General features: G+C 45.7%; 1 protein-coding gene across 1 annotated transcript in view; it reads right to left on the bottom strand.

Annotated features, from left to right (window-relative positions):
- Positions 1 to 334: 334 nt before the first annotated feature.
- Positions 335 to 24906, bottom strand: part of NDUFA3 (NADH:ubiquinone oxidoreductase subunit A3) — a 42837-nt gene continuing 18265 nt past the window's right edge. Inside the window, exons 3-4 of the mRNA XM_086930319.1 lie at positions 1270 to 1347; positions 335 to 633 (exon numbers count right to left, since the gene is read on the bottom strand). Coding sequence (XP_086786445.1) covers positions 542 to 633; positions 1270 to 1347 — 170 coding nt within the window. The 3' untranslated portion in view covers positions 335 to 541. The remainder of the gene's footprint in view (positions 634 to 1269; positions 1348 to 24906) is intronic.

Below are 24906 nucleotides of genomic sequence, written 5' to 3'. Positions count from 1 at the left end.
TAATCTGAATACAGGTGACAGGATTCTATGGGGTAATGGAAGAGTTTGTGTGCCTTAAAGTCTCAGGCCATGTTATTGCAATGTGGCTATTTCCAATAAGAGCACAATATTATTGGTTTCAACCAATTTTGACAGAACTGCAAAGTGACCTGCATCAAGAAGACTCTTCAGTGATACTGTGGCTTTTGAAATGGATATAAATTTGCACTTCATTATGCTTTTATGAGGTATTAAATATAAAAATGAAAGAGAGGCAAGTTACTACTCTGAGGTTCAAATGATTCACAAGGCTTTCAAATATACAGATATTCAGAAGAAAAACAAATACAGAAGGCACACAGCAATGTAATTTATTTTCTCTATGAGGGAATACTTCTATATTTACACAGCTTGCACTGGGGCATAATTGGGAAGATGTGGAGAAGTAATGTCACCCTTCATGCAGCAATTTGAGAAAAATAAGCACTGATAAGTTGCAGATTCCTTTCTACGCGAACTTCAGGTGATCGCTGCTTGAAGGATTTCTCGCCTGTGCACTGTGTCACAGCTCTTTCAGCCACTGCAGGTTGGGCCCCAGTTTGTCCATGGGGTGACTGGGAACATCAGGTAAATTTCCATCATCCCGAATGGGAACTGAAAACAATGTAGAGACGGAAAGTGATAATAATTAGAACAAATCATGACAGTATGGCGTGAGAACCTGAGCAAGCAAGTGATCTGAAGGGAATACAGTATAATAATAGATTAAGCAGCATTCATATATTTCCATTCTCTGAACTTGCCATTTGGCTACTGGTCAATAAAATATTTTAGGTGATAATATCTGTATGTGATTACCAGTGTTTGAGACAGGCAATGCTCAGTGGGTTAGGAGAATAGACAATGGGATTCTGGACATTACCCAAATAGGAAACCTTTATGAAACCTGTTATAATGAATAAAGCTAATATCGAGAGACTCTAAATCCCTTGTAAGCAGTGTAAACTATAAAAGATATCTGTATTTGATATTATGCGTAAAGGCTTTAATGCACTGTAGCGCTAGGAGTTACCTCCCTACATAAAAAGACAAAACATTAAAATAGGGAGGTCTAACAGGACAATGATTAGCCAGGGTCACAGAGGCCTAGATGTTTGACACACACTCATCTTTCAGCTATTAAAACTGAATGTATGTTTACATACAGATGGGAGCGGGGGCTATAATCAAGCAGCAAAAAACAAGTATTATGAAATAGCGGGACGTCATCCTGTATGGAATTTCACTTACCTGGGTACCAGTATGGTGTAGCTTCGTTTATTCTTGTTGAATACTTGGTGTATGGACTCAAGATTGGGGCAACTATAGCTAAAATGAAAAAATAAGGCACGTACAATGAAATACTTCATGTTTGTATACAGCCTGCAGCACAGTTTTGCAGTAGTCATTCGCTTTAGACTACAGTTGTTTCTCTCATCTCAACAACTTTATTCATTTTATTATCCTTTTAATGATGAAGGCTGAAACAACCTGAAAGCTATGCACCGATCTAGTAGAGCTTGTGCTTAACAAATGAAGAATAAATCTGCTTATTACCACAAAGACAGAGGAGTAGGCATGAACAGACAGGGATTTGGAAAGTACATATATCTATATAATCTACATCTACACACACACATATATGACTTCCTAAAGCCCTAAACTATATAGGTATATGTGGAGTTTTTGGTTTCAAGATATTGAAAACCTCTGAACCACCGCAGCTGAAAGGAACGGGAACCTGCTGTTATCAACAGACTGTGAATGCATAGTAAGACACAGTTCACTGTACCAATGTCTTCGGTGTGTTCCAAGTCAGCAATCTGTGGCAGGATGTAGGAGTCCAAGAGACTGATTATTTTTTTAAATTATTTTAAGGGGCAACACAGTGAATAATTGTGTTGAAGTTGTGACTACGTTCGTAACAGACAGCCCGTACTCACTATGAGGACACACTGATTAAGAGCTGAAAGAAAGACATTTTTCCAGGAGGAACAAGAGTATACTGGGATATGCGAAGGGGACTTGGACTGACGGATTCATTTAGCAGGAGTTTGAAAAATCATATCAGCAATGTGTGTAAGGGAGCTAATCATTTGATGAGGACACTTAGAAATATCAAACCATTCCATCCACAAAAGGATTTCAAGCAAGTGGTCCAAGCACTTGCCTTGCTGAGGCTAGACTACGGCAGCGCTACGCTCTGTGGCCTTCCCAAATACACCCTGGCTCCACTAAGGGCATCACTGAACATTGCGGCTAGACTGGTCACAGGTACCAAAAGAAATGAGCACATATCCCCGGTACTAAAATATCTTAAATGGTTGCCCTATGAAGCTCGAATCCAGTTAAAGATTGCCATTCTGATGCACAAACCCCTGCACTTCAAAACTCCCAGGTACCTCGCACAAAAGCTTGAATTATTCTGTGGTGGTAAAGCCTCAAGAAGCGCCAACACTTTCCTCCTGAAACCACTCATCCTTAGCAAAAAGAACTTGTCACCAAGCCTTCTCCGGTGCGGCCCCTAATATATGGAACTCTCTTCCACCGGAAGTATGCAGAATCTCCTCAATGACTGCTTTCAAACTGGAAGCCAAAAGTTTTCTAATTAACAAATTCTTACCCTAACTGGGAGAGGCTCACCTTCTCGAAGTCATTGATCCTACAACCATTGTACCATCGAGTTCAAAAAGCTTTATTCGATTAAAAAAATAATCATAAAAGCACATAATAAAAATTGACATTTACAATCCATAAAATTATGTTCTAATACAGATGTCAAAAAAGTAAAAGCAGGTTTAAAAGCAAACGTTGAAGGAACTCAGTACAAATCCACATACCAGCAAACAACAAATGGATGTTAAAAAACCATGCTTTTCCTTGCGGCTATTGATTTCAAAATGTAAGTAGCCGTAAAAAAACGTATATCTGACTCTTCTAAAGAGAACAGCAGACTCATGGCAGATTTTATAGTTGTAACTTCATTTTTCTTAAACAGTGGTTTCAGATAAGTGATGCGATAATACAAGTATAGATCACAAATAAATAAAAAATGCGTGGTGCTCGGTTTCGTGACCCCTTCACAGGGGCATGATGCGGAAGGATATCTTTTTATACAGGGGAACGCCACCAAGTAGTGTACGATTCCTAGTCTTAACCTAGTGAGAACAAACCGATGGGATGGTCTAGTAACTACCGTTAGATATTTTTGATAACCGGTAGTGACCACATTGGAGTGATAATACTGGTGGATTGTTAACTGCGAGTTAGCATCTCTACGTGCTTGGGCTTTCTTCCCCAGATAGATATATTTGATCTGTACCATCATTTGAAGCTGCTCTTCTTTTCCTCATTGTGTGCCCTCCTTCGTAGCCCGCTATATACCCGTTTATTGTATTACTCTCCTTATTTCATTTGTCTTGTAATTATGCGATTATTCCTGTTTTGAATTCTTACTTGATGTCGATATTGCATTTATGTCCTTCCTTCCATCCTTTTGTAAAGCGCTCCGATATCCTTTGGGATCTTCTTCGCATTATATAAAACTTTATAAATAAATATGCAGTCCATTAGAAGGTGCCGTAATACTTTCTTTAATGAAATTGTTGTCAGCTGTGCTCCCACCAATCTGAGTGAGGCAGCACGTATAAAGAATGTGGACAGACGAGCCCCGAAGTCATAGGCATTTGAAAGAGGCACACATGCCGAAACGCAAACTGTTGTGGTTTGAAGCGCGTAATGTGATCAAGTCCCCTGGGAGGGGCGAAACGTGTAATGGCTGCTGCATCTGTTTGGGAGAGAGAATAAATATTGCAGTGCAACATACCTACAGTGGTCCGGGCTCGTTCTTTGCGCGTTTGAAAAGCGCAACTGGGAAGGAGTATTCGGATATATATATATATATATATATATATATAGATATAGATATATATATATATATATATATATATATATTTGTTTGTTTTAGGCATTAGATCATATTTTAAGAGGGAAAAAACATAAGGTCAAAGTGACATTCTAGTTAGGTAAAAAAGTTGCTTAAAACTTTACATTTTAAATTCTAAAAACCACAAATTCACCATGGTTAACTGAAGTAAGTATTACTTGTGCCCTTGCCATGCACAGCGTTATCATCAATGATTTAATTTCAGGTGTTATAAAAGATGTTGTCAATGAGGTCATAAAAAATGTTATGAGTGATCTAATATGTGAGGTCATAAGCAGAGCATGCCGAGGGCCTAGTGGGCCAGGGGAACCCTACCCTGCCCCTTATATGTTTTTTCATTCTACGGTACAGGGGCGAAGTCTCAGACTCCTAAAATGGCTAATGAACATCTTTGTTGATGGAAGCCAAACAGATCATCATCTTTTGATCTGCCTGCCCCCTTCTAGTATCCGGCTGCTAGATTTCTATAAATATGAACCTTCATTTCTCAAAGGCAACTGAATGCATTTGCACCAAATCATGCAACTGACACTTTCTGGCTAATTATCTAGCTTTCTGCCAAATTTGGTGTAATTCCGTTTAGCAGTTTTGGCTGTACACGGTTCAAAATTCCTAGGGACATTGCATGGGGGCATTCTGGGAACCGTCCTTTTCTTCGCCCCCTGCTTAATGGATCATCCTGGAAATTTCCATGGATGGACCGTTTATTTGCAAACCCTATCTAAATACATTTAGAATTTAAAATCAATTATGAATTAAAATGCAATTTAGAATTACAATTTATATACATTTAAATTAATCTAAATTCACCTTTATGAATTCTATAAGTAGAGCGATTTCAGTACTGAAATCAGAGCGAACCCCGATTGCGCTTTATGAAGTAGTAGAATTTCTTAAAGGACTAGTGACAGCAGTCTACTGATAGTTACTTCAAGCATTTTTTAAAGTACAGGAAGAAGGAAAATAGGTCTGTAAAGGCTTGGAGTAGCTGGATCTATGCAAGCCTTCTTCAAAAGGGGCCACAATTGGGCTCGTTTCCAGCACAGCTGCTGGACAAACCCTGCCTCTAAGAACTGATTAAAAAGATAGTTTACCAATGGAATAATAACAGGTAATGCTGCTTAATGCTACATTAAAAAAATGTGGCAGACAGGGGTCCAAAAGTGAGTCCGCTTTGCAATTCGCTCCTGCCAGAGCAGAATCTTCTGGGAAGACTTTTTTCTTAATCTTGCATGGGGTTACAAAACAAACAAATTTTAAAGCTCTCCCACGGGGCGTTTATTGCTTCCGACACTTGAGAAGTAAATGTACTAGACTGTGCTTTCTGGTTAGTTTTGCAGTCATTCTTTACGGCACAGTTGTATAGCACTAGTATGCTGCACTGGCTATGCATAATTTCTACCTTGCTATGTGCTACCGAGTTGTCTGAATAATGCCTTTTTTCTTATATTCACCCTAGAGTATTGAGAAGGCCTTAGCGCACATGCAACCACTGGCTAGGTTTTTTCCTTGCAACCTGGTCCTAAAGAAAGCAAATGTGACCCAGTAAGCATGTATATTTGGTTTAAACATGTCGACCTAAGATGTGGGAGACCATTTGAATTTCACATCACATCCAACATCCCTAATTTTAACCCTACTCAAGTTATCCACGATTAAACCATCCTCAAGGGACAGATTACCTTGAGGCAGTTTTAACCCACTGACAAAAAAACACTCCAATAGAATTCAGGTGTTGCAGCACACCCGAGTTGCAATAGCCGTCTTGAGTGGGAACCCAATAATGAAGCATGCCACTAACTAAGCTAGTGGGTGAGGGTTCTTTAAAAAGAAACAATCTTTTTTCCCCTCTTGAGACCGGAGTGAAAGGTATTCTTGACGCTATACAAGTAGCCGCAAGCTCGCTTTCATTGGATTGTCATGTTTACAAGGGGAAGAGAAATGAGCGTATCTCAACTTCACTCTCTTGTTTTGTTTTCTTGCTTAAAAAGATAGTTCACCATTTGAATAATAACAGGGGATGCTACTTTTAAAAAAATGTGGAGGACAGTCATCCAACGGTGAGCCTGCTTTGTAATTCACTGCTGCCGGAGCAGACTCTATAAGGGAGATTTTTTTAAAATGTTCTTAATCTTGCAGCAAGGTTAAGAAACACACGCATTTTAAAAATCTCCTTTGGGGCAGTTATTGCTTCTGACTCTTAACCGCATCGCTACTGCGGCGATTTTTTGCGCTGTGCGGCGTTTTTCATTCTCCCGCTTTACATGACGAGCTCAGCTCGTCATCAGCACACGCCACCCGTGGCTGATGACGAGCTGAGCTCGTCATCAGCATCGAAAGGGTTAAGTAAATGTACCAGACTGGGCTTTCTGGGTAAGTTTACAATAATTCTTTACGGCATCTTTGTAAATCAGGTTGGCTGAACCATCACAATGCTTTCTTCATTTCCTTCCTAATTGTTTGCTGTGATGTTTAGCTAATTTACGGAATTAGAATATAGAGTAGAATATTTAAGAAAATTGATACATTGCTGGGTCAATTAATCTGGGATATCGGGAGAGAGAGTTCCCTGCAAGTTCTGCATCTACTCCTTGGAGGTAGGTGGGTTGGGTGTTCCCGATCCCAAATTATATTATCTGGCCGTTCAATTGCAAGAAGTGGGCATGTGGATGGCCTCATTTGTTACAAATGAGTCACTGGCCAAAGAAGTAACATCAATTCTATGTCAGGACCGGAGGCGAGGATTATGCTATTCTTTCTTCACTTTATTGAATAGCAGCCATTCAAAGAACGTAACAAACCACTATTCCGATAAACCATACTTGTGTCCTTTTTCCCACATATATTGTTTATTTGCTGGTTTCTTTGTCTGACGCATGGTGATTTCTTTCACTTCTCAGCGCGAGTGATCCGCTCGTCGGGGGGACTCGCGCGCGGCCGTGGGAGTGCTCTGCCTAACGGCCGTGACGTAATGGGGCTTGCGGCATTCCTCCAGTCGCATCGCGTCCTCGGCGGGCATTCCTTAGATTCCGCGCTATAATCTCTAAACTGCCTGCCACACCGGAGCCCGTCTGACGTACTTCTGACACCCAGTGGGGTTTGTTTTATCTTTGAGCGCAACAAACGGCCGTGAACGCTCTTCGGAGTCCGTATTCATTGTCATTAGACAATTGTGGCGTTTCATCTTGTACGCTTCTGGTTCGTTTTTCCCTTGCAGCGCTTGAACACTCCCTGGGATTCTGTAGGGCAGGATTACCTGCCAGGGCCCTAGAAGCAGGCCGCCCTCCTAAAATTGTTTAGGGCTGTTTGGGCCCAGGGCTTGCCCTCCTGTTGTGAGCACTGCTCGCTCTGACTTATAGGCTGAGACCCAGCCTCCCATAACCTGAGGCTGCCCCTCTCTATCTGCCCACTAATTTTGTTGACTCATCACCGACCGGCATGGACTCATACCAGGACAGAGCGGCATTAAGGTTGACCCCAAACTCGGGGATCTTGCCGACTCGGAGGCGGGCGCCATTGCCCGAGGCGGTCTCTTTGGAGAACCTTTTCTCAGAGAGCTAGGATGTTTTGTAAACCCCTTTACGTCTTTAGATAAAGCTCAGTCCTCCATAAAAAAGGTGTTTCGCCCCAGCGTTTTCCGAGAACTGGGCGAGGCAGGGGGCGCTCGTTCGGCCGTCCAAATCAGAATAGAGGACAAGGCTCCAACGGCGGGCAGTACCAGGATCAGGCCCGTTTCGGAAACTTCTATCCAACAAGAGGACGTCCTGGGAAGAACTCCGGTGGTAGAGGCGGTGGCACCTCTAGCTCTTCCGGTGAGTACTCTCCCTTCTTCCCTTCTAAAAGTGGGGGCCGTATGGCGCATTTTTTCCAGGCTTGGACTTCTGTCACGGGAGACGCTTGGGTGCTTCAGACCGTGCGAGGTTTCCTCAGAGTTTTACGGTCATCCTGTGCAACCGGTTCCGCCGCGTCCTCACCTTTTCGGTGGCAGACACTGCCTTAGTTGACCAGGAGGTCCACTCCCTTCTCTCCAAGGGCGCGGAGGTGAAATCCTCTCTTCACACCAACAGGTTCGTCAGCAACCTTTTCTTGGTAGACAAGCCGGATGGGGGCAAGAGACCCATCATAAACCTTCGCGAGTTCAACGAATGGCTGGTTTACCACCATTTGAAGATGGAGGGTATCCATCTTCTGCGCGACATTCTTCGACCTGGCGACTGGATGGCGCGTCTCGATCTCAAGGACGCCTGCCAGGCAATCCCCATTTTTCCGCCCCATCAGCCTTTCCTTCAGTTCCTCTGGCGAGACAGGGCTTACGAGTTCACAAGTGGAGTGATGTGGCTCACTGGTTAGAGGCGGCAGGCCCGGAAGCAGAGAACGGCCCGGGACCAGGCTTCAATTCCCGACGCGGCAGGGTCGTGGACCAGGGTCAGCGGACTCGATAATTCTCGCCTCGGTGCCTACTCTAACCAGGGATCACACTCGGCCACTCTGGACATTAGCTTGCCTCATCTCTACAACAGCCCCACACATTCGCCGGGGATGCCTGGTTTCACCTTGGAGATACCCAGTAGGGACCATCTCACAGGGATAGCCAGGACGGGTTCCCCAGCAGTCTACAGCGCCACGACGCCTCAGGGCAGCAGTGCGCTTTACAAGACACATACATACATACATACATACATACATACAACACTCCCCTTTGGCCTGTCCTCCACCCCTTGGTGCTTTACTAAGGCAGGGGTGGGGGAATCCTATCGCCCGACGCCCTAACCATGTTGTTTTTATTGATGGGCAAGAAGATTTAATGTCTATTTTGTCAGACGGACAAGTAGACATTAAATTACGTAAATAAAATAGGAAGTGGGATCTCTAGGGCTCACAGCCAATCATAAAAGCTTGCAGAGAGGCTTTGGAGCCTTTGAAGCCCTCTGATTGGCTAGCAGCCCATGACTTCACTGGGTTCTAGCCAGTGATTGGCTGGTTAGTGAAGCTTCATTACTCTCAGCAAGCAGTTGAACTTCGGGACAGCCACAAGCGAGGCTATTACATTTGAGGTAAAATGAAAGCACTGCCAAAGTACCCCCCATAGCACTGCTAGTGTTATTATTCCCTGCTTCCATACAGATTGCACTGAAATATTGGAATAGAACTTTAATGTCTGCCTGCTGACGGACCATCGCTAATGCAGCATCATTGTGGCTGCAGAAAGCGCGGGCTCTCATCACTGTTCTTGCCGACTGCCCACGTTTCTATTGGTATGCAGAGTGGATTTAAAGTCCCTTTCATACCAGACGTCTGACACCGATTGGGCAATTTCTTTCACAAATGAGCGATATCTTTCCCATTTGTGTGAGAAAATACTCAATTGGTAAGTGCCTATTTTTCGGGATTAATTTAGCCCGTTGTGCGCATTCTTTTTAAGCTGCAGCGGTGCCTCAGCAGCATCGCTGCAGTTTATCTTTCATAATTGTATAAGGACACTTAACAGTTCCCTTGTAAGTTAATTGCGGGCAGCATGAGCACTGCACATATCAAGTCGCACCACATTAGTGCTAGGACTTCAGTCTGAATAAGGGGGTTAAAAAGACATTTGACTTTGGAAAGCGAAAGTTCTCACTGTTCTAATGCTGAAGGTGCAAAGCTCTTTGTGACCGGGATTATAAATCAGTATTTCTGCTGAAGAACGCTCCCTACATTGCAAAAGGTCACGAAAGGCTCTTCAATTCCACCATCTCCAGGGTGCTTGTGTTTTGGCTGGGCAATTAATCAGCATAATGTTCCGGCGCGATAAAGTGAGGCAGCGCTGCACTGGGGGGAAGAAAGTAGCAGATTAAAGACCTCAGAAGGAGAAAGTAAGTGAAGGTGGAGGCACGAGGAAAGAAAAGTATGCAGTGATATCGAGCGTGATCTATTTTGGCATAAAGTTAACTGCAGGCGTGTGCTTATGTGGTCGGAAGAGCGCTGCCTGACTGAGTATAAGGGGAGGAACTGTCACAGTGAGCCACACATTGTTTTACTAAATTTAGCAACTTCAGCCGCGCCGCGCTCCAAGTGTAGCAGAGAATGCTTAAGGCGGGTCACAGGGAGGCACCCGATGTACCTCTAGCAGCCACTTTGTTTTTCCATCCTGCTTGAGTGCAGAGTTTATTTACAGTAGTTATCTGCTATTTGTGATGTTGCACAATTCTTGACAGTCCGGAACTATTTAGATACTCTATGTCCTGGCTTGATACATTTAAAAGAACTTCCATGCTTAAATTGTGTGATCTTAGGCAAATATTGTATTTCAACCAAACTAACTTTTTCTTTTTAATTAAGGCTCCCTGCTTTCCATTTTACAGATAAATATAGACAGCTGAAGCCCTTATGTTTGATGTGGGACGGGAGTAGGTGGGACAAGTGGATTTTACAGGACATGTAGATCTCAGTGGCATTTTGTCCCTTGGACAAGTAGATTATTTGGATAATTCCACACCCCTGTAAGGTCCTGCGCTCGGTGGTCGAACGTTTGAGGGCGTCGGGGATGAGACTTCTAGTTTACCTGGACGATCTTCTACTGATGGCGCTGTGTCCTCGGACCTTAGCTGGCCAGTTGCAGAGGGCAGTGGACCTTCTTCAGGGTTTGGGCTTCGTAATCAACAAAGCGAAGTCAACTCTCTCCCCAACCCAGAGAGTAGTGTTTCTGGGTTTTTCCATCGACTCGGTCGAGTGTACCCTCAGTCTCCCGGCTCGCAAAATGTCAAAGGTCCGTCACAAACTCAAGAGGGCGTTGACTCAGCCCCAGCTCTCCCTAAAGACAGTTGGCCCGGATTGTGGGCCTTCTCAGCCTCGATCCAGGCCATTTTCCTGGGCCCGCTCCATTTCAGGGCCCTTCAACGTCTCAAGGCCCATCACTTGCGCAGGGGCCTGACCTACTCTCAAAAAGTAGTCCTCACGGCAGAGGCCAGAGATGAGCTCCAGTGGTGGCTTTCCAACATGAAGGCCTGGAATGGGTGTGCGATTTTCGGTTCCGTGACGGATATCGTTATAGTCAGACGCCAGGAGGTCCGGATGGAGCGCCCGGTGTGCCGACTTTACTACAGGCGGTGTGTGGTCTCCTCAAGAACAACAGTTAAATATCAACTGTCTGGAACTGTTGGCTGGATCTTTTGCGATCCAATGTTGGACCAAAGACGGGGTCCTGTCCTGTGTTCTACTCAAGATGGACAATGTTTCGGCCGTCTGTTACATCAACCATCTCGGGGGTACGCGTTCCAAAGCTCTGCCGAATCTGGCAGCTAACTTTTGGCAGTACTGCCTGGATCACCACATTTCGGTGACAGCCGAGTGCCTTCCAGGTCAGGACAACCAGGTGGCGGACTTCCACTCTCGCAATTTTCGCAACTCAAGCCTTTGGAAGCTGCACCCAGGAGTCTTTGCGGACCTCCAGAGGATATGGGATCCGTTTTCAGGGGATCTGTTCGCCTCCCGGCTGGATCACCAACTTCCCCGGTTCTTCAGTTGGAGACCGGATCCCCTGGCAGTGCGGACGGACGCCTTTTCTGCAGGGTTGGCAGTCCGAAACGGGGTATGCTTTTCCCCCCGTTCACGATGTTGATGAGGGTCTCAGCTCAGGTCTGGCACCAGAGGGTGGACGTGGTTCTGATTTCGCCTATTTGGAGGTCTCAAGTGTGGTTTCCGGTTCTTCTGGAACTTTCTTGGGATTTTCCAATCCCACTCCCCCACCTTCCCACCCTCCTTCTCAGTCCGGACAAGGTTCCTCATCCTCTAATTACCTAAGGCTCATTGTCGTTGATGGCGTGGAGGATTACAGGGGACGATGGGGGGTCCCAGGCCTGGGCGGACAGTACAGTCAAGCGTTACAGGTCCACCTGGAGAAGGTGGTGTCGTTGGTGTGTGCGACGGGGTCTCAATCCCGTGGCAACAGATGTGACTTCTATCCAGAATTTTCTGGCTTCGTTGGCGGAAGGCGATCTGGCATATAGGACTGTTTATACTTTCCGTTCCGCCATTTCAGCGAGGCACATGCCTGTGGATGTTCCCTGGTGGGTGACCATCCTTTGGTGTGCCGGCTCTTACGGGGCATTCCCCTCTTTCTCCAGAGCCTCATTATTCACAGCTCTGGGGTGCAATCTGGTGTTGAATTTTTTTTGTCTTGGCAGCCGAACAGGTTCCTCTCTCGTAAGGAGCGGTCGGCAAAGTTGGCCATGCTTCTCTGCCTCGTCTCTTGCAGGAGGGTCTCGGATGTTAGGGCCCTGGATGTCAACGACAGGATCTTTTCCCCCTCGGGGGTCACCTTTAATGTTCGCCGGCGGACCAAGTGTGGTACAACGTCCATCTCCTATCCCGCTTTTCCGGATTCCCCCAAGCTTTGTGTGGTCTTGTGCCTCAATGCTTACGAGGAGATGTCAGAGGAGTTTCGTCCTCTGGGGGAAAGACATGCTTATCGCACTGCGCAAACCCCACAGGTCGGTTTTCTCCCCCACCATCACTCGTTGGGGGACGTGGGTGATGCAGAAGGCTGGTATTGACCTCAGAGCCTTTGGAGCTCATTCTACTAGGGGGGCCATGGCCTCTAGAGCTATTACCCTGGGAGCTTGTCTGGAAGACATTCTGAATGCAGCAGGCTGGTCTTCAGACTCAACCTTCAAACGATTTTACTTCAAACCAGTGATTGATATGGCTCACTTGGTAGTCAGTAAGCTTTAAACAAGCATAATCCTCGCCTCCGGTCCTGGCAGAGAATAAAAAATGTCCTCGCTATTGAAACGGAAAGTTTCAATTCTATTAAGGACTCGGAGGCGAGGATTATCCCACCCAGGGTACACTTCTCGTACTTTTCCACCCTCGTAATTGACTAAGTAAAGTGTTTCTTTTGTTTCTGATATGCTGTTGTGCATTCTATTGGCTATGATGTACCTTGGTCCCGATTTTCTATTTGCCGTTTCTCATTGTGTTGCCTTGCTCTGTCTTTCCCCTACAGGGTAAACCTCAGCCTTTGCTAGTGTCGGATAGTGTTGTTTATTTCTGACAGGGGATTCAGCTAAACAAGACTCCTGAGATGTTCCACTGGGCTGACCTCGAGCGACAAAAGATGGGGAATGGAAGATGACAGAGGACTATCATAGCCATGGTGACCTGTGATTGGTGGACTGATGCGGACACTCTGTATTGGGACACTCTAATGTTTGACTTTGTTATTCCCTATGGTTTATGGGAATAGTGGTTTGTTAAGTTCTTTGACTTGTTGCTATTCAATGAAGTGAAGAAAGAATAGCATAATCCTCACCTCCGGGTCCTTAATAGAATTGCAACTTTCTGTTACGATAGCTAGGAAATTTTTCATTCTCCTTGGATAGTATTAAGAGCAATGAAGTACTGATGGAATAGAAAGGAGACAGGAAGTGCAACAACCATACATGTCCATTATGTAAATTCAACAAAGCAGATGGGTCAATAGGGGAGTGGGCACAAGCATTCAACACTTACCTAAAATAGTGAAGGAATTAATGGGGACATGGAAGCAAGCAGGTATTGAAACATTGGGTGATCTACATACATGGATCCGAAATTACTGGGAATCGGCCCAAAGTCATAAGATTCCAGCAAGCCAATTTGTGAATTATGAGACACTGTTAAAGTCTTTCATTCCATTTAAGAATAGAGTATTATGATAGAGACAACCACACGCCAGACACTTAACACCAGAGATGGGAAGAAAAGCCTTTAACTTTATTAGGTCGAGCTGATGTGGCATTCATGCGAAGCATGAATGCATCGGCTCGACAACTTATGCTGCCCGTATTTAGGAGAGCGGACAGCTACCAGACGCGCGCTTTGACGAGGTCGGATTTCACCTCGGGAGCGAGCGTCTGATAGCTGCGCATGCGCGGTGCAAAGCACACACACAGACACAGCCAGCCCCCACCCCTCTGCATGCACGCACACAATACACAGGCGCGCGCGCACGCACACACATACATACATACATACACACGCTGCCGCCCCCACCCCCACCCCCACCCCCACCCCCCTGCATACACACAGACACGCAAGCACGGAGCCCCACTCACCCGGACTTCTACTCGTCCCGCAGACTTCTACTCGTCCCGCTCCGGGCTGCTCACTCAGACGTCAACGGGCACAGGGACACCGGCACTCCGCTCCTTGGCTTCCCGGGCGGACGCCGGCTGCACGCAGGGCTCTCCTCTCTCTGCACCGGAGCCATGCGCCAGCCACTGCAGCCTGCCTCCTGGAAAGCTCCGGTCGCGTGTCCGGCCCCGCCCCCGTCCCAACAAAGGTTGCCTGGCTTCCTGTTGAAGCCGGGCTGCGGCGGTGAGTTTGCTTGTTTTTTTACGTGGTAAAAAGTGAGGCTTTGATTGACGGTGAGCACACGTTTCTTATTTAATTCAAGCCAAAAACGTAAACATTGAAGCTCTGAATGTGTGCTCATTTATCTGCAAAGAGAACATATGAGACAGGGAGGAGCACAAATTATGATTGTGACCGTACCGCATGGAATGAAAACGGGTATATATATCTAGCGAGACACACACGCTAAAGTTTTTGCATTACCCGTATCTGTTAACAATTATCACCAAGGCGCACTAATAAAGTATGCTGCCCAAGTAAGGTACACTACGAGCCAGTCCGGGCAAAAATGCAAAACATACATTCGACCGGGGACGGGCATAGCATAAACGTTATGGCGAGAGAGCCCGCATGCCTAACATTTTTCACAGCAGTACTCAAGACGCCTTTCCCCAGTAGCGCGTAAGTCAAAGACCGCGCACCGCCCAAAACTCGATGCAAACTAAACTCCTCACAACCCCAGTGAGCATACCTGAAAACGATGACCCTCTGCCTCATACAGTCGTCTCCCAGGACGCCGAAGAATCGACCGGAGATGGTCACTAATAAAGTATGCTGCCCAAGTAAGGTACACTACGAGCCAGTCCCGGCAAAAATGCAAAACATACATTCGACCGGGGACAGGCATAGCATAAACGTTATGGCGAGAGAGCCCGCATGCCTAACATTTTTCACAGCAGTACTCAAGACGCCTTTCCCCAGTAGCGCGTAAGTCAAAGACCGCGCACCGCCCAAAACTCGATGCAAACTAAACTCCTCACAACCCCAGTGAGCATACCTGAAAACGATGACCCTCTGCCTCAAACAGTCGTCTCCCAGGACGCCAAAGAATCGACCAGAGATGGTCGGGGGCATATCTTTCACATTTAAATGCCTGCTAATGAGCATGCACAGCCCATTCAGTGCACAGGGCAAGAAAAGACGAACACCGGGCAAAGGGAACAAGCATTAGAAATGCAATCGGGCTCGGATTTATTTGAGTTTGAGCTAATGGCATTGTGCATGTGGTGTGTAGTGTAATTATGTGGGTTGGATTGTAATTTTAGCAATGGTGGCATGCTGTGCTTTAGATGAATATGTTTAAAAATAAAGGGTACCATACTGCGATTGCTACAATAGTTAATTGTGGATGCGTTAACAATTGATGCGTGCACTGATGGCTGGTGGTGTGTGTGCTTGGTGGAAGAGTGCACTGGCGCCTGGAGGTGTGTGTGCCTGGTGGAAGGGTGCACTCACGGCTGATTGGTGTGTGCTTGGTAAAAGAGTGCACAGATGGCTGATGGTGTGTGTGTTTGGTGAAAGCGTGCACTGATGGTTGCTGGTGAGTGCGCCTTGTAAAAGCATGCACTGACGGCTGCCTGGTGTTGTACGCCTGATGGTGTTTGTGCTTGGTGAAAGAGTGCATTGATGGCTGGTGGTGTTTGGCCCCGGTGAAAGCGTGCACTGACGGCTGGTGTTGTGTTGTTGTGTGTGTGGTTGTGTTTGTAGTGGTGAGTCATACACTCCAAATACCACTCAGTGCCACATAATTAAACGCCACATAATTTCAATGCAACGTACACTCCAAATACCACTCTGTGCCACATTACAAGCCACATAATTACACTGCACTCAATGCAACATGCACTCCAAACAATACCACTCAGTGCCACATAATTGCACGCCACACAATTACACTCTACTAAATACAACATACACTCCACATAATTATATGCTACATAATTACACTGCGCTCAACGCAACATACACTCCAAATACCACTCAGTGCTACATAATTACACGCCACATAATTTCAATGCAACGTACACTCCAAATACCACTCTGTGCCACATTACAAGCCACATATTACACTGCACTCAATGCAACATACACTCCAAATACCAATCAGTGCCACATAATTACACGCCACATAATTACACTGCACTCAACGCAACATACACTCCAAATACCACTGTCACATAATTACACGCCACATAATTTACACTCTACTGAATGCAACACACTCCACACAATACCACTCAGTTCCACATAATTATGCTTCATAACTACATTGCACTCAATGCAACATACACTCCGAATACCACTCAGTGCCACATAATTACACTGCACTCAATGCAACATACACTCCAAATACCACTCAGTGCCACATAATTTCATGCCACATAATTACATTGCACTCAATGCAAAATACACTCCAAATACCACTCAGTGCCACATTATTACACGCCACATAATTACACTCTACTGAATGCAAAATACACTCCAAACAATACAACTCAGTGTCACATAATTATATGCTAAATAATTAGACTGCGCTCAATGCAACATACACTCCAAATACCACTCAGTGCCACATAATTACACGCCACATAATTACACTACACTCAATGCAACATACACTCCAAATACCACTCAGTGCCACATAATTACACGCCACATAATTACACTACACTCAATGCAACATACACTCCAAATACCACTCAGTGCCACATAATTACACGCCACATAATTACACTGCACTTGATGCAACATACACTCCAAATACCACTCAGTGCCACATAATTACACGCCACATAATTACACTCTACTGAATGCAACACACTCCACACAATACCACTCATTGCCACATAATTATGCTACATTGTTATTAGTAATATCAATACATCTAAGTCACGTAAATACAACACATATTGCATTACAAATGCTATAGGTGTCACATTTGCGAAAGTAAAAAATATTGGCATTGTAAATGACAAAGCTATTCATTTCGCTATTTTCAAAACCAACAGATAAATATAAAATTTGTCATTTACAATACCAACAGCTCAAACTTTCCTAATGCGAGACCTATTGCATTGCAAATGCTTGTTTAGTAAGCTTTAACTCAAGAAACAAAAAGGCATCCCTCCGCAACTTACACAAGTCTCCTATAATGTTAGATATTACTCCTGCAGTTTAACATTCTGCACAATATGTACCTTACTTCTAAAAGATTACACAAAATATATCTTAAGATACCCTCTCACTGCCCCAGATGTTACGCCTCTAAGGCAGATTTCATACACAACTTGGCAGTGTGACGCCATAGAAGAATACTGGTATGGGATTTCTATTCCTACTGCAAACTAGTCTGGATAGACCCACTGTTAAAACAGCAGGGTTATGCCTTCCAGGGCTGATGCCAAAGCCCAAAAAAAAAGCATTACATAAATTGGTTACTGACATAGATTTAGTCCTTGCAGATGACAAATTGCTATGGCTTGGAAAGCTGATGCACCACCCTCAGTCATCGCACTACAAATCTGTCATATAAAATATTGGGCAGGGGTGGACAGCAAAAAACTGACTTCCTATAAGAACAAGGAGTTGAGAACACAGGGTGAGACGATAAAGGGACAAAGTTGGAGGCTTTTGAGAAGGTGGCTACAAGCCTAAATGCATTACATTTACTTGATAAACATGGACACATACTAATAGAGCAGACTGGAGTGAACAGCAATCATCAAGTACGAAATAACAGCTAGACTAAATGGGACACCCACACAGTACAAACAACACAAATTCTACACAACAAAGTCTCTCACCAGAATTGAAATTCTCAAAGTGTGAAAGACAAGCTTGGGTATATCATACATTCAATTACACTATCCCACTGCTTGTTGATGTAATGGTTTACTTACTTACTTGGCAGTTATAACTGAACATATTTTTCACACCTGATAAATCTGCGACATTGTAGAATTACAGAAGTATGAATAATTATTATCAGTCTTCTTACATAAGAACGAAGGACTATAAAGTCTTCCTTTTTTTAACATTATATTTAATATTTTACCACACAAGTGAAATGCATCAAACTAGTATTGACCACCGAGAGAAAGAACATACCCACTGTACATAACTCTTATAACATACATATTCTGGCCATCCCCAATCACATGTACACAAGCTAACAGCCTCTACCACCCCTTTCTCTCGCATCCCCTTTGGCCCCTATAGGCGTGTCCTCAGAATGAGGTGAGGTCTTCATCATAACCATCTGGAGTCTGGTCTTGTGAATAGGTTTTGTAGGACGAGCGTCGAAGAAACCCACCCGTTGGTCCCTCGCTATATAGTTTTCAAATGCCTTCCACACTAAATGAAATATTGCCTGGGAATCATGAATTATGAATGAAAGCTTCTCCATCGCATGAATGGATCAAATCTTATTCCACCACATGTGTATAAGTGGCACACCAGGTTGCTTCCATAACTGTGCTAAGGTCAAATAAGCAGCAATCAGAAGTTGGAAAATTGGCTTAACCATAGGTGTTGTTAGTGGGAAAACAGAGTCATCTCTATAATCACCCAACAATATAACTACCGGATTAAGTGTCCTCATCTCACCGTTGGCACTTGCAAAAGAAATACACCAACAACCCTTTATTCTCTCTTGTGCGCCCAGGGTCGGGGTCCTTGCTGCACCCGAAGCCGACCTGGCTACCCCTTTATCCCGGGGCCCGGTGTAATCCTTGGACAATCTCGGAATCAGATACCAACCTCAGCTCGAGTGTCCATTCCCAAAGTGGGAGCCAAACTATGGTATTTCTATTATATATAGCCCCCAACTCTAGCCGTGCAGTTTTTAGAACAGACTGTAGCCATTTATCATGCAGTGGGGGGGCTGGATCTTTCCACAGCATACAAATTTCTCTGCGAGCAATAATAATTAGAGTGAAAAATAAGGCAATCTGTTCCTCACAGAGCTCATTAGGAGTTTCCGAATCCAAACCAAATATTACCCTCACCCCATTCAAACCAATATTTACTTTTAAAACACTATCCAGTGTCTTTCCCACTTTTGTCCAAAAGGGACCAATCACAGGGCAATCATAGAACATGTGAATATCGTCCGCTTCTGCTGAATCACACCTTGGACACAAAGGGGGGGGGGGGGGGGGGGGGGGGGGACAGACAAACTTTGCTATTTTTTTTTTGGTGTAAAATACAGCCTATTTAATACAAAATAGTGGTTCCTTTTCAATGAGGCCGACTTAACATACCTATATAAGAATTTAAGAGATCTTTCATAAAGCTCAGCAGCAGAAGCCTCAAAGACCGATGAACTCCATACCTGGTTTAAAGGCGTGGCTGTGGTCTCTTCCGAATTCAGCAATTCTCTATACCAGAGGGCTACCTCTTTCTTCCTAACACCCACAGACTGGAGTGCTACCTCGATTTCCCAATTTCCCCCTATATTGTCTTTCTCTGTAACATAGCAGGAGCGGAGTTGGATGTATTTAAAACGGGAAAATAAATCCCCTATTTTAGCCCGCAGAACTTCCCACGGAAGAACACCCTCCGCCGTGACAAGGTCTGACCAGGTAACTACACCTGCACTCCTAACAGCCTGAGAAAGACGGTCCTTTAGGCATAATGGCGTGCCAGGGGAGTCCCAGATGGGGGCTAGATCTGAATAATATTTTATACCCCAACATTGCTTTGGTCTGCACCACAACGTCAAGGCTGATCTTAAGACCTTTAGACGGACTTTTTTGAAGAATCTTGGGAACCCGAATTTATACAAAAAACCCGGACCCCCCCTTCTAGATCTTGCATCACCTTTAATGTCCGGACCCAATGAGATTCGTCTGGGGTGGTTAAAAGGGTTCGGATGTTTTTTAATTGGAAAGAAAAAGAATACCAAAGAACATCCGGAAGCGCCATTCCACCATTTAGCAGACTCCTTTTTAATTTTTTCCATGAGAACCGGGCGTTCTTGTTTGCCCAAATGAAACTACCTATCTTGCCCTGAATATTCCCCAGAAGTTCATTTGGGAAAGTTAAGGGTATAGCGTTGAATATGTATGTTAGCTTGGGCAAAATAATCATTTTAACCAAGTTAACCCGGCCATAAATCGTCAAGGGGATACTCTGCCATTTCAAAAACAGCAAACTAATATCCTTCATAACCTTTGTCAGGTTGACCTTTGCAATATTATTAAGGTCGGAGGTAATTAGGACTCCTAGATATCTAAACTGGTTACTTTGCGGGCCGTCCCAATTCTCGACTCCCCAGCACATTATTTCAGTTTTAGTGTTATTTATTAAATAACCAGAATGCTGTCCATAGTCCAGCATGATCTCCTCCACTCTGGGGAAGACCTCCGCCAGATTACTGGTGTAAATCATTAAGTCATCCGCATAAAGAGCTAATTGGGAGGAATATCATTTATTCTAAAGGGGGTGACTATTATCCAATCTAAGAGCCTGTGCCAAGGGCTCAATGTATAGATTGAACAAAAGGGGTGAAATAGGGCACCCCTGTCTAGTCCCTCTCCCCACACTTAATCGAGGAGACAACAGACCATTCAACAGTATTGCTGCCGAGGCTCCCTCGTAGCAACTCCTCATGGTATTAATGAAGGTCCCCCCCAAACCTCATAGTTTTAAGCACATCCCACAAAAATCCCCAATTGATGCGGTCGAACGCCTTGGCGGCGTCAAATGCAGCCACCGCCAGTGGCTCCGACCGTGCCACCGCCAGATCAATACAGCCTATGAGTTGGAGGGTCAGCTCATGGATGTGCCTCCCCGGAATAAAACCTTTTTGGTCTGGATTAATCAGGGACGGGGCCAGCCTGGCCAATCTCCCGGACAACACTCCAGTAAAGATCTTGTAATCGGCGTTTAGCAGGGAGATTGGCCTATAAGACTCCGCCCTGAGAGGGTCTTTACCAGGATTTAATAACAAGACAATAGTGGACTCTTTCCAAGTAGGTGGGATTTTACCATGCGGGCTATAAATAAAGTAAAATAATTCACACAGCCTAGGTGCTAAAAGATCTATGAATATTATATAGACCTCGCCCGGTAAAGCATCAGGCCCGGCTGCCTTATTTTTTTGTATTTTATTGATTTGTATTTTAATCTCATCTTCTGTAAATGGACTATCCAGCAAGGTACGACCATCCTCCGATAGCTTTGGTAATTCCTTATCAGCGCATGGCGTTTACTGAGCTACTGGAAGGCTCTTCTTTATATAGCTCCAAGAAGTGAGAAAATGTTTTTTTTCCATCTCTATCTGCAGACATGATATCGTGCCCTGTTCATCTATAATCAACCTATTGATGTTGTTCTTGACTCGGTCTGCTCTTATTTTCCCTGCCAACACTGCGCCTGCTCTTTCTCCATATTCATAATTCTCCATGGAGTATGAAGCCCATTGAGCCTTAATCTTCTGGTCTAGATGCCCCCGATATTCCTGGCGAAGAAGATCTATTTCAGATGAAATTCGGGGAGCATCTTCTGCATTTAGGCTCATTCTCAGTGTTTCTAAAGAGGAGATCTTATCTTCTATTATTTTAAACTTAGCAGCATCTTTCCTGTTACAGGAGCTTATTGCGCTAAGAAATTAACCACAGACAAACGCCTTATAAGCGTCCCATACATATTCAAGGGATGCCGAGCCTAAATTGTCAGTGAAAAAACTGACAGAGGAGGTATCATAGAGACAACTTCCTGATCATATAAGGCCCCTCGCTTAAGAGTCCACCTAGGGTTTACTTTCGGCCTGTCTCCTCCAAAATTAAATGTAACCAGAATACGTGCATAATCGGATAACACACTAGGTAAAATGGCCATGTCCTTCATTGACTCCAAACCTTCTCGGTCCAATAAAATGTAATCCAATCTCGAAGCATGGCCATTTTTTTTACTAAAATAAGTATGACCTGGGATCGGGCCATTTTTCGCTCTCCAAGCATCTATTAATCCTAGGTCTAGGATCATATTCTTCATTGCATGTCGTGTCTTTGGAGCCACTACCACCTGACGGTGGTTGGAACGATCCTGCCTAGGGTCAAGAAGAACATTAAAGTCTCCGCCTATTAGTGACATTGAACGGACTCCTGACAGGTTGTCCTGGACCTTATGTATATATACCGGATCGTCTATATTGGGGCCATAGAATGAAACCGCGGTCTGATCCCTCCCCCTGATATTAATCAGAGCTTGGACCAATCTGCCTGAGTGGTCAGTTAAGAATGATTTTATTGAGCCGCCAGAGCCACCCTTAACCAATATCGCTACACCTTTATTAGTGACGGATTGATCTGAATGGCAAAAAGCATCAATCCATCTAACAATCCCAAAGGCCTCTTTAGCTTCTACTGATGTCAGATGGGTTTCCTGGGGCAAGATCACTTTAGCTTCTGACTGCTCTAGATATTTAAATATCAATCTTCTACGTCGGACACATCTGAGCCCATTAACATTCCAAGATAAAAAACCTATATCACCCTGCTCCATATTTTGTAGTCACCTACCCCCTGCTTACTTCAGCAACTGACTGAGCGATACAATAATAGGATATTGCTTGGCGTGCATATTTCTTATACAGTTTGTAGAGATAAGGACACATTTTTTTTCTTTTTTCCCCCGCTGCACCCCCCTCACCCCCCCATCCCACCCTGGGGAACCCTCCTTTTCTTCTTGAGCAAACATGCTCGGTCAGACTAAGGTTTTGAAAAACAGCAATACCTCTACTGCTGTCCACTCCCTAGCCCCCGTCCCTCATGAAATTTCAATTAATGATGTGCTACTTGGCCATCACTCACTACTTACTGCTTCTTTATTCTGTAAGCACGGACCAGGGTTCCATGCAGATAGTCTGCTGCTCTGCCCTAGCCCTTACACTCCTCCAGAATTTGGAAGACACACTGCCAATCTCCACCAAGAAGCGCTCTCCGCTGATGGCTCAGGTAGAATGCACTGCCCCCACAGACTGGAAGTCCAGCCTTGGGTGCACTCAGCATCTCAATGCCTCCAATATCGTCCGCTGATGAAAGCGCAAAGATTTCGTTATCCCTTCTCATAATTCCACAGGCTCCTTCACAGGGGAAAGCAGCCCAGAGGAATAGAAGGGTAAAGGGAGGGGGGTGGTCAGGGAAGTAGATAGTCCACTCTTTTTCTTTGTTTCGACAGTCGCTGGTATGAGAAAAGGGTGCTACACGGGTAAACGTTTGTCTCAGGTCAGCAGGGTAAACAAGCATTTACAATGCAATGGTTTCGCCTTTTGAAAAGTTTGAGCTATTGGCATTGTAAATGACAAAATTTGTATTTATGTGTTGGTTTTGAAAACAGATAAATAAATGGCATTGTCATTTACAATGCCAATAGTTTAATCTCTGGCAAATGCCACACAAAAACACACAGACCCACACACACACACACAGACCTCACACACAGAGAGAGCCACACACACACACCCAGAGCCACACACACACACACCCAGAGCCACACACACACACACCCAGAGCCACACACACACACACACACACACAGAGCCACACACACACACACACACAGAGCCACACACACACACACACACAGACACACACACAGAGCCACACACACACACACACACACAGAGCCACACACACACACCCAGAGCCACACACACCGAGCCACACACACACACACACACACACACACAGTGCCACACACACACACACCCAGAGCCACACACACACACACACACACACACACACAGTGCCACACACACACACACCCAGAGCCACACACACACACACACACACAGTGCCACACACACACACACCCAGAGCCACACACACACACACACACACACCCAGAGCCACACACACACACACACACACCCAGAGACACACACACACACACACACACCCAGAGCCACACACACACACACACACCCACCCAGAGCCAAACACACACCCACCCACCCAGAGCCACACACACACACCTAAAGCCACACACACCCACCTAAAGCCACACACACACTCAGGAGAGCAAGCACAGCCAGGGGGCAGGGAAGCAAGCACAGCCAGGGGGCAGGGAAGCAAGCACAGCCAGGGGGCAGGGAAGCAAGCACAGCCAGGGGGCAGGGAAGCAGGCACAGCCAGGGGGCAGGGAAGCAGGCACAGCCAGGGGACAGGGAAGCAAGCACAGCCAGGGAGCAGGGAAGCAAGCACAGCCAGGGGGCAGGGAAGCAAGCACAGCCAGGGGGCAGGGAAGCAAGCACAGCCAGGGGGCAGGGAAGCAAGCACAGCCAGGGGGCAGGGAAGCAAGCACAGCCAGGGGGCAGGGAAGCAAGCACAGCCAGGGGGCAGGGAAGCAAGCACAGCCAGGGGGCAGGGAAGCAAGCACAGCCAGGGGGCAGGGAAGCAAGCACAGCCAGGGGGCAGGGAAGCAAGCACAGCCAGGGGGCAGGGAAGCAAGCACAGCCAGGGGGCAGGGAAGCAAGCACAGCCAGGGGGCAGGGAAGCAAGCACAGCCAGGTGGCAGGGAAGCAAGCACAGCCAGGTGGCAGGGAAGCAAGCACAGCCAGGGGGCAGGGAAGCAAGCACAGCCAGGGGGCAGGGAAGCAAGCACAGCCAGGGGGCAGGGAAGCAAGCACAGCCAGGGGCCAGGGAAGCAAGCACAGGCAGAGAAGCAAGCACAGCCAGGGGGCAGGGAAGCAAGCACAGCCAGGGGGCAGGGAAGCAAGCACAGCCAGGGGGCAGGGAAGCCAGCACAGCCAGGGGGCAGGGAAGCCAGCACAGCCATGTTTCCAG

The sequence above is a fragment of the Lissotriton vulgaris genome, chromosome 7 (genome assembly GCF_964263255.1).
Source record: "Lissotriton vulgaris chromosome 7, aLisVul1.2, whole genome shotgun sequence".
Taxonomy (NCBI): domain Eukaryota; kingdom Metazoa; phylum Chordata; class Amphibia; order Caudata; family Salamandridae; genus Lissotriton; species Lissotriton vulgaris.
This window is presented reverse-complemented; position numbering and strand designations above follow the sequence as displayed.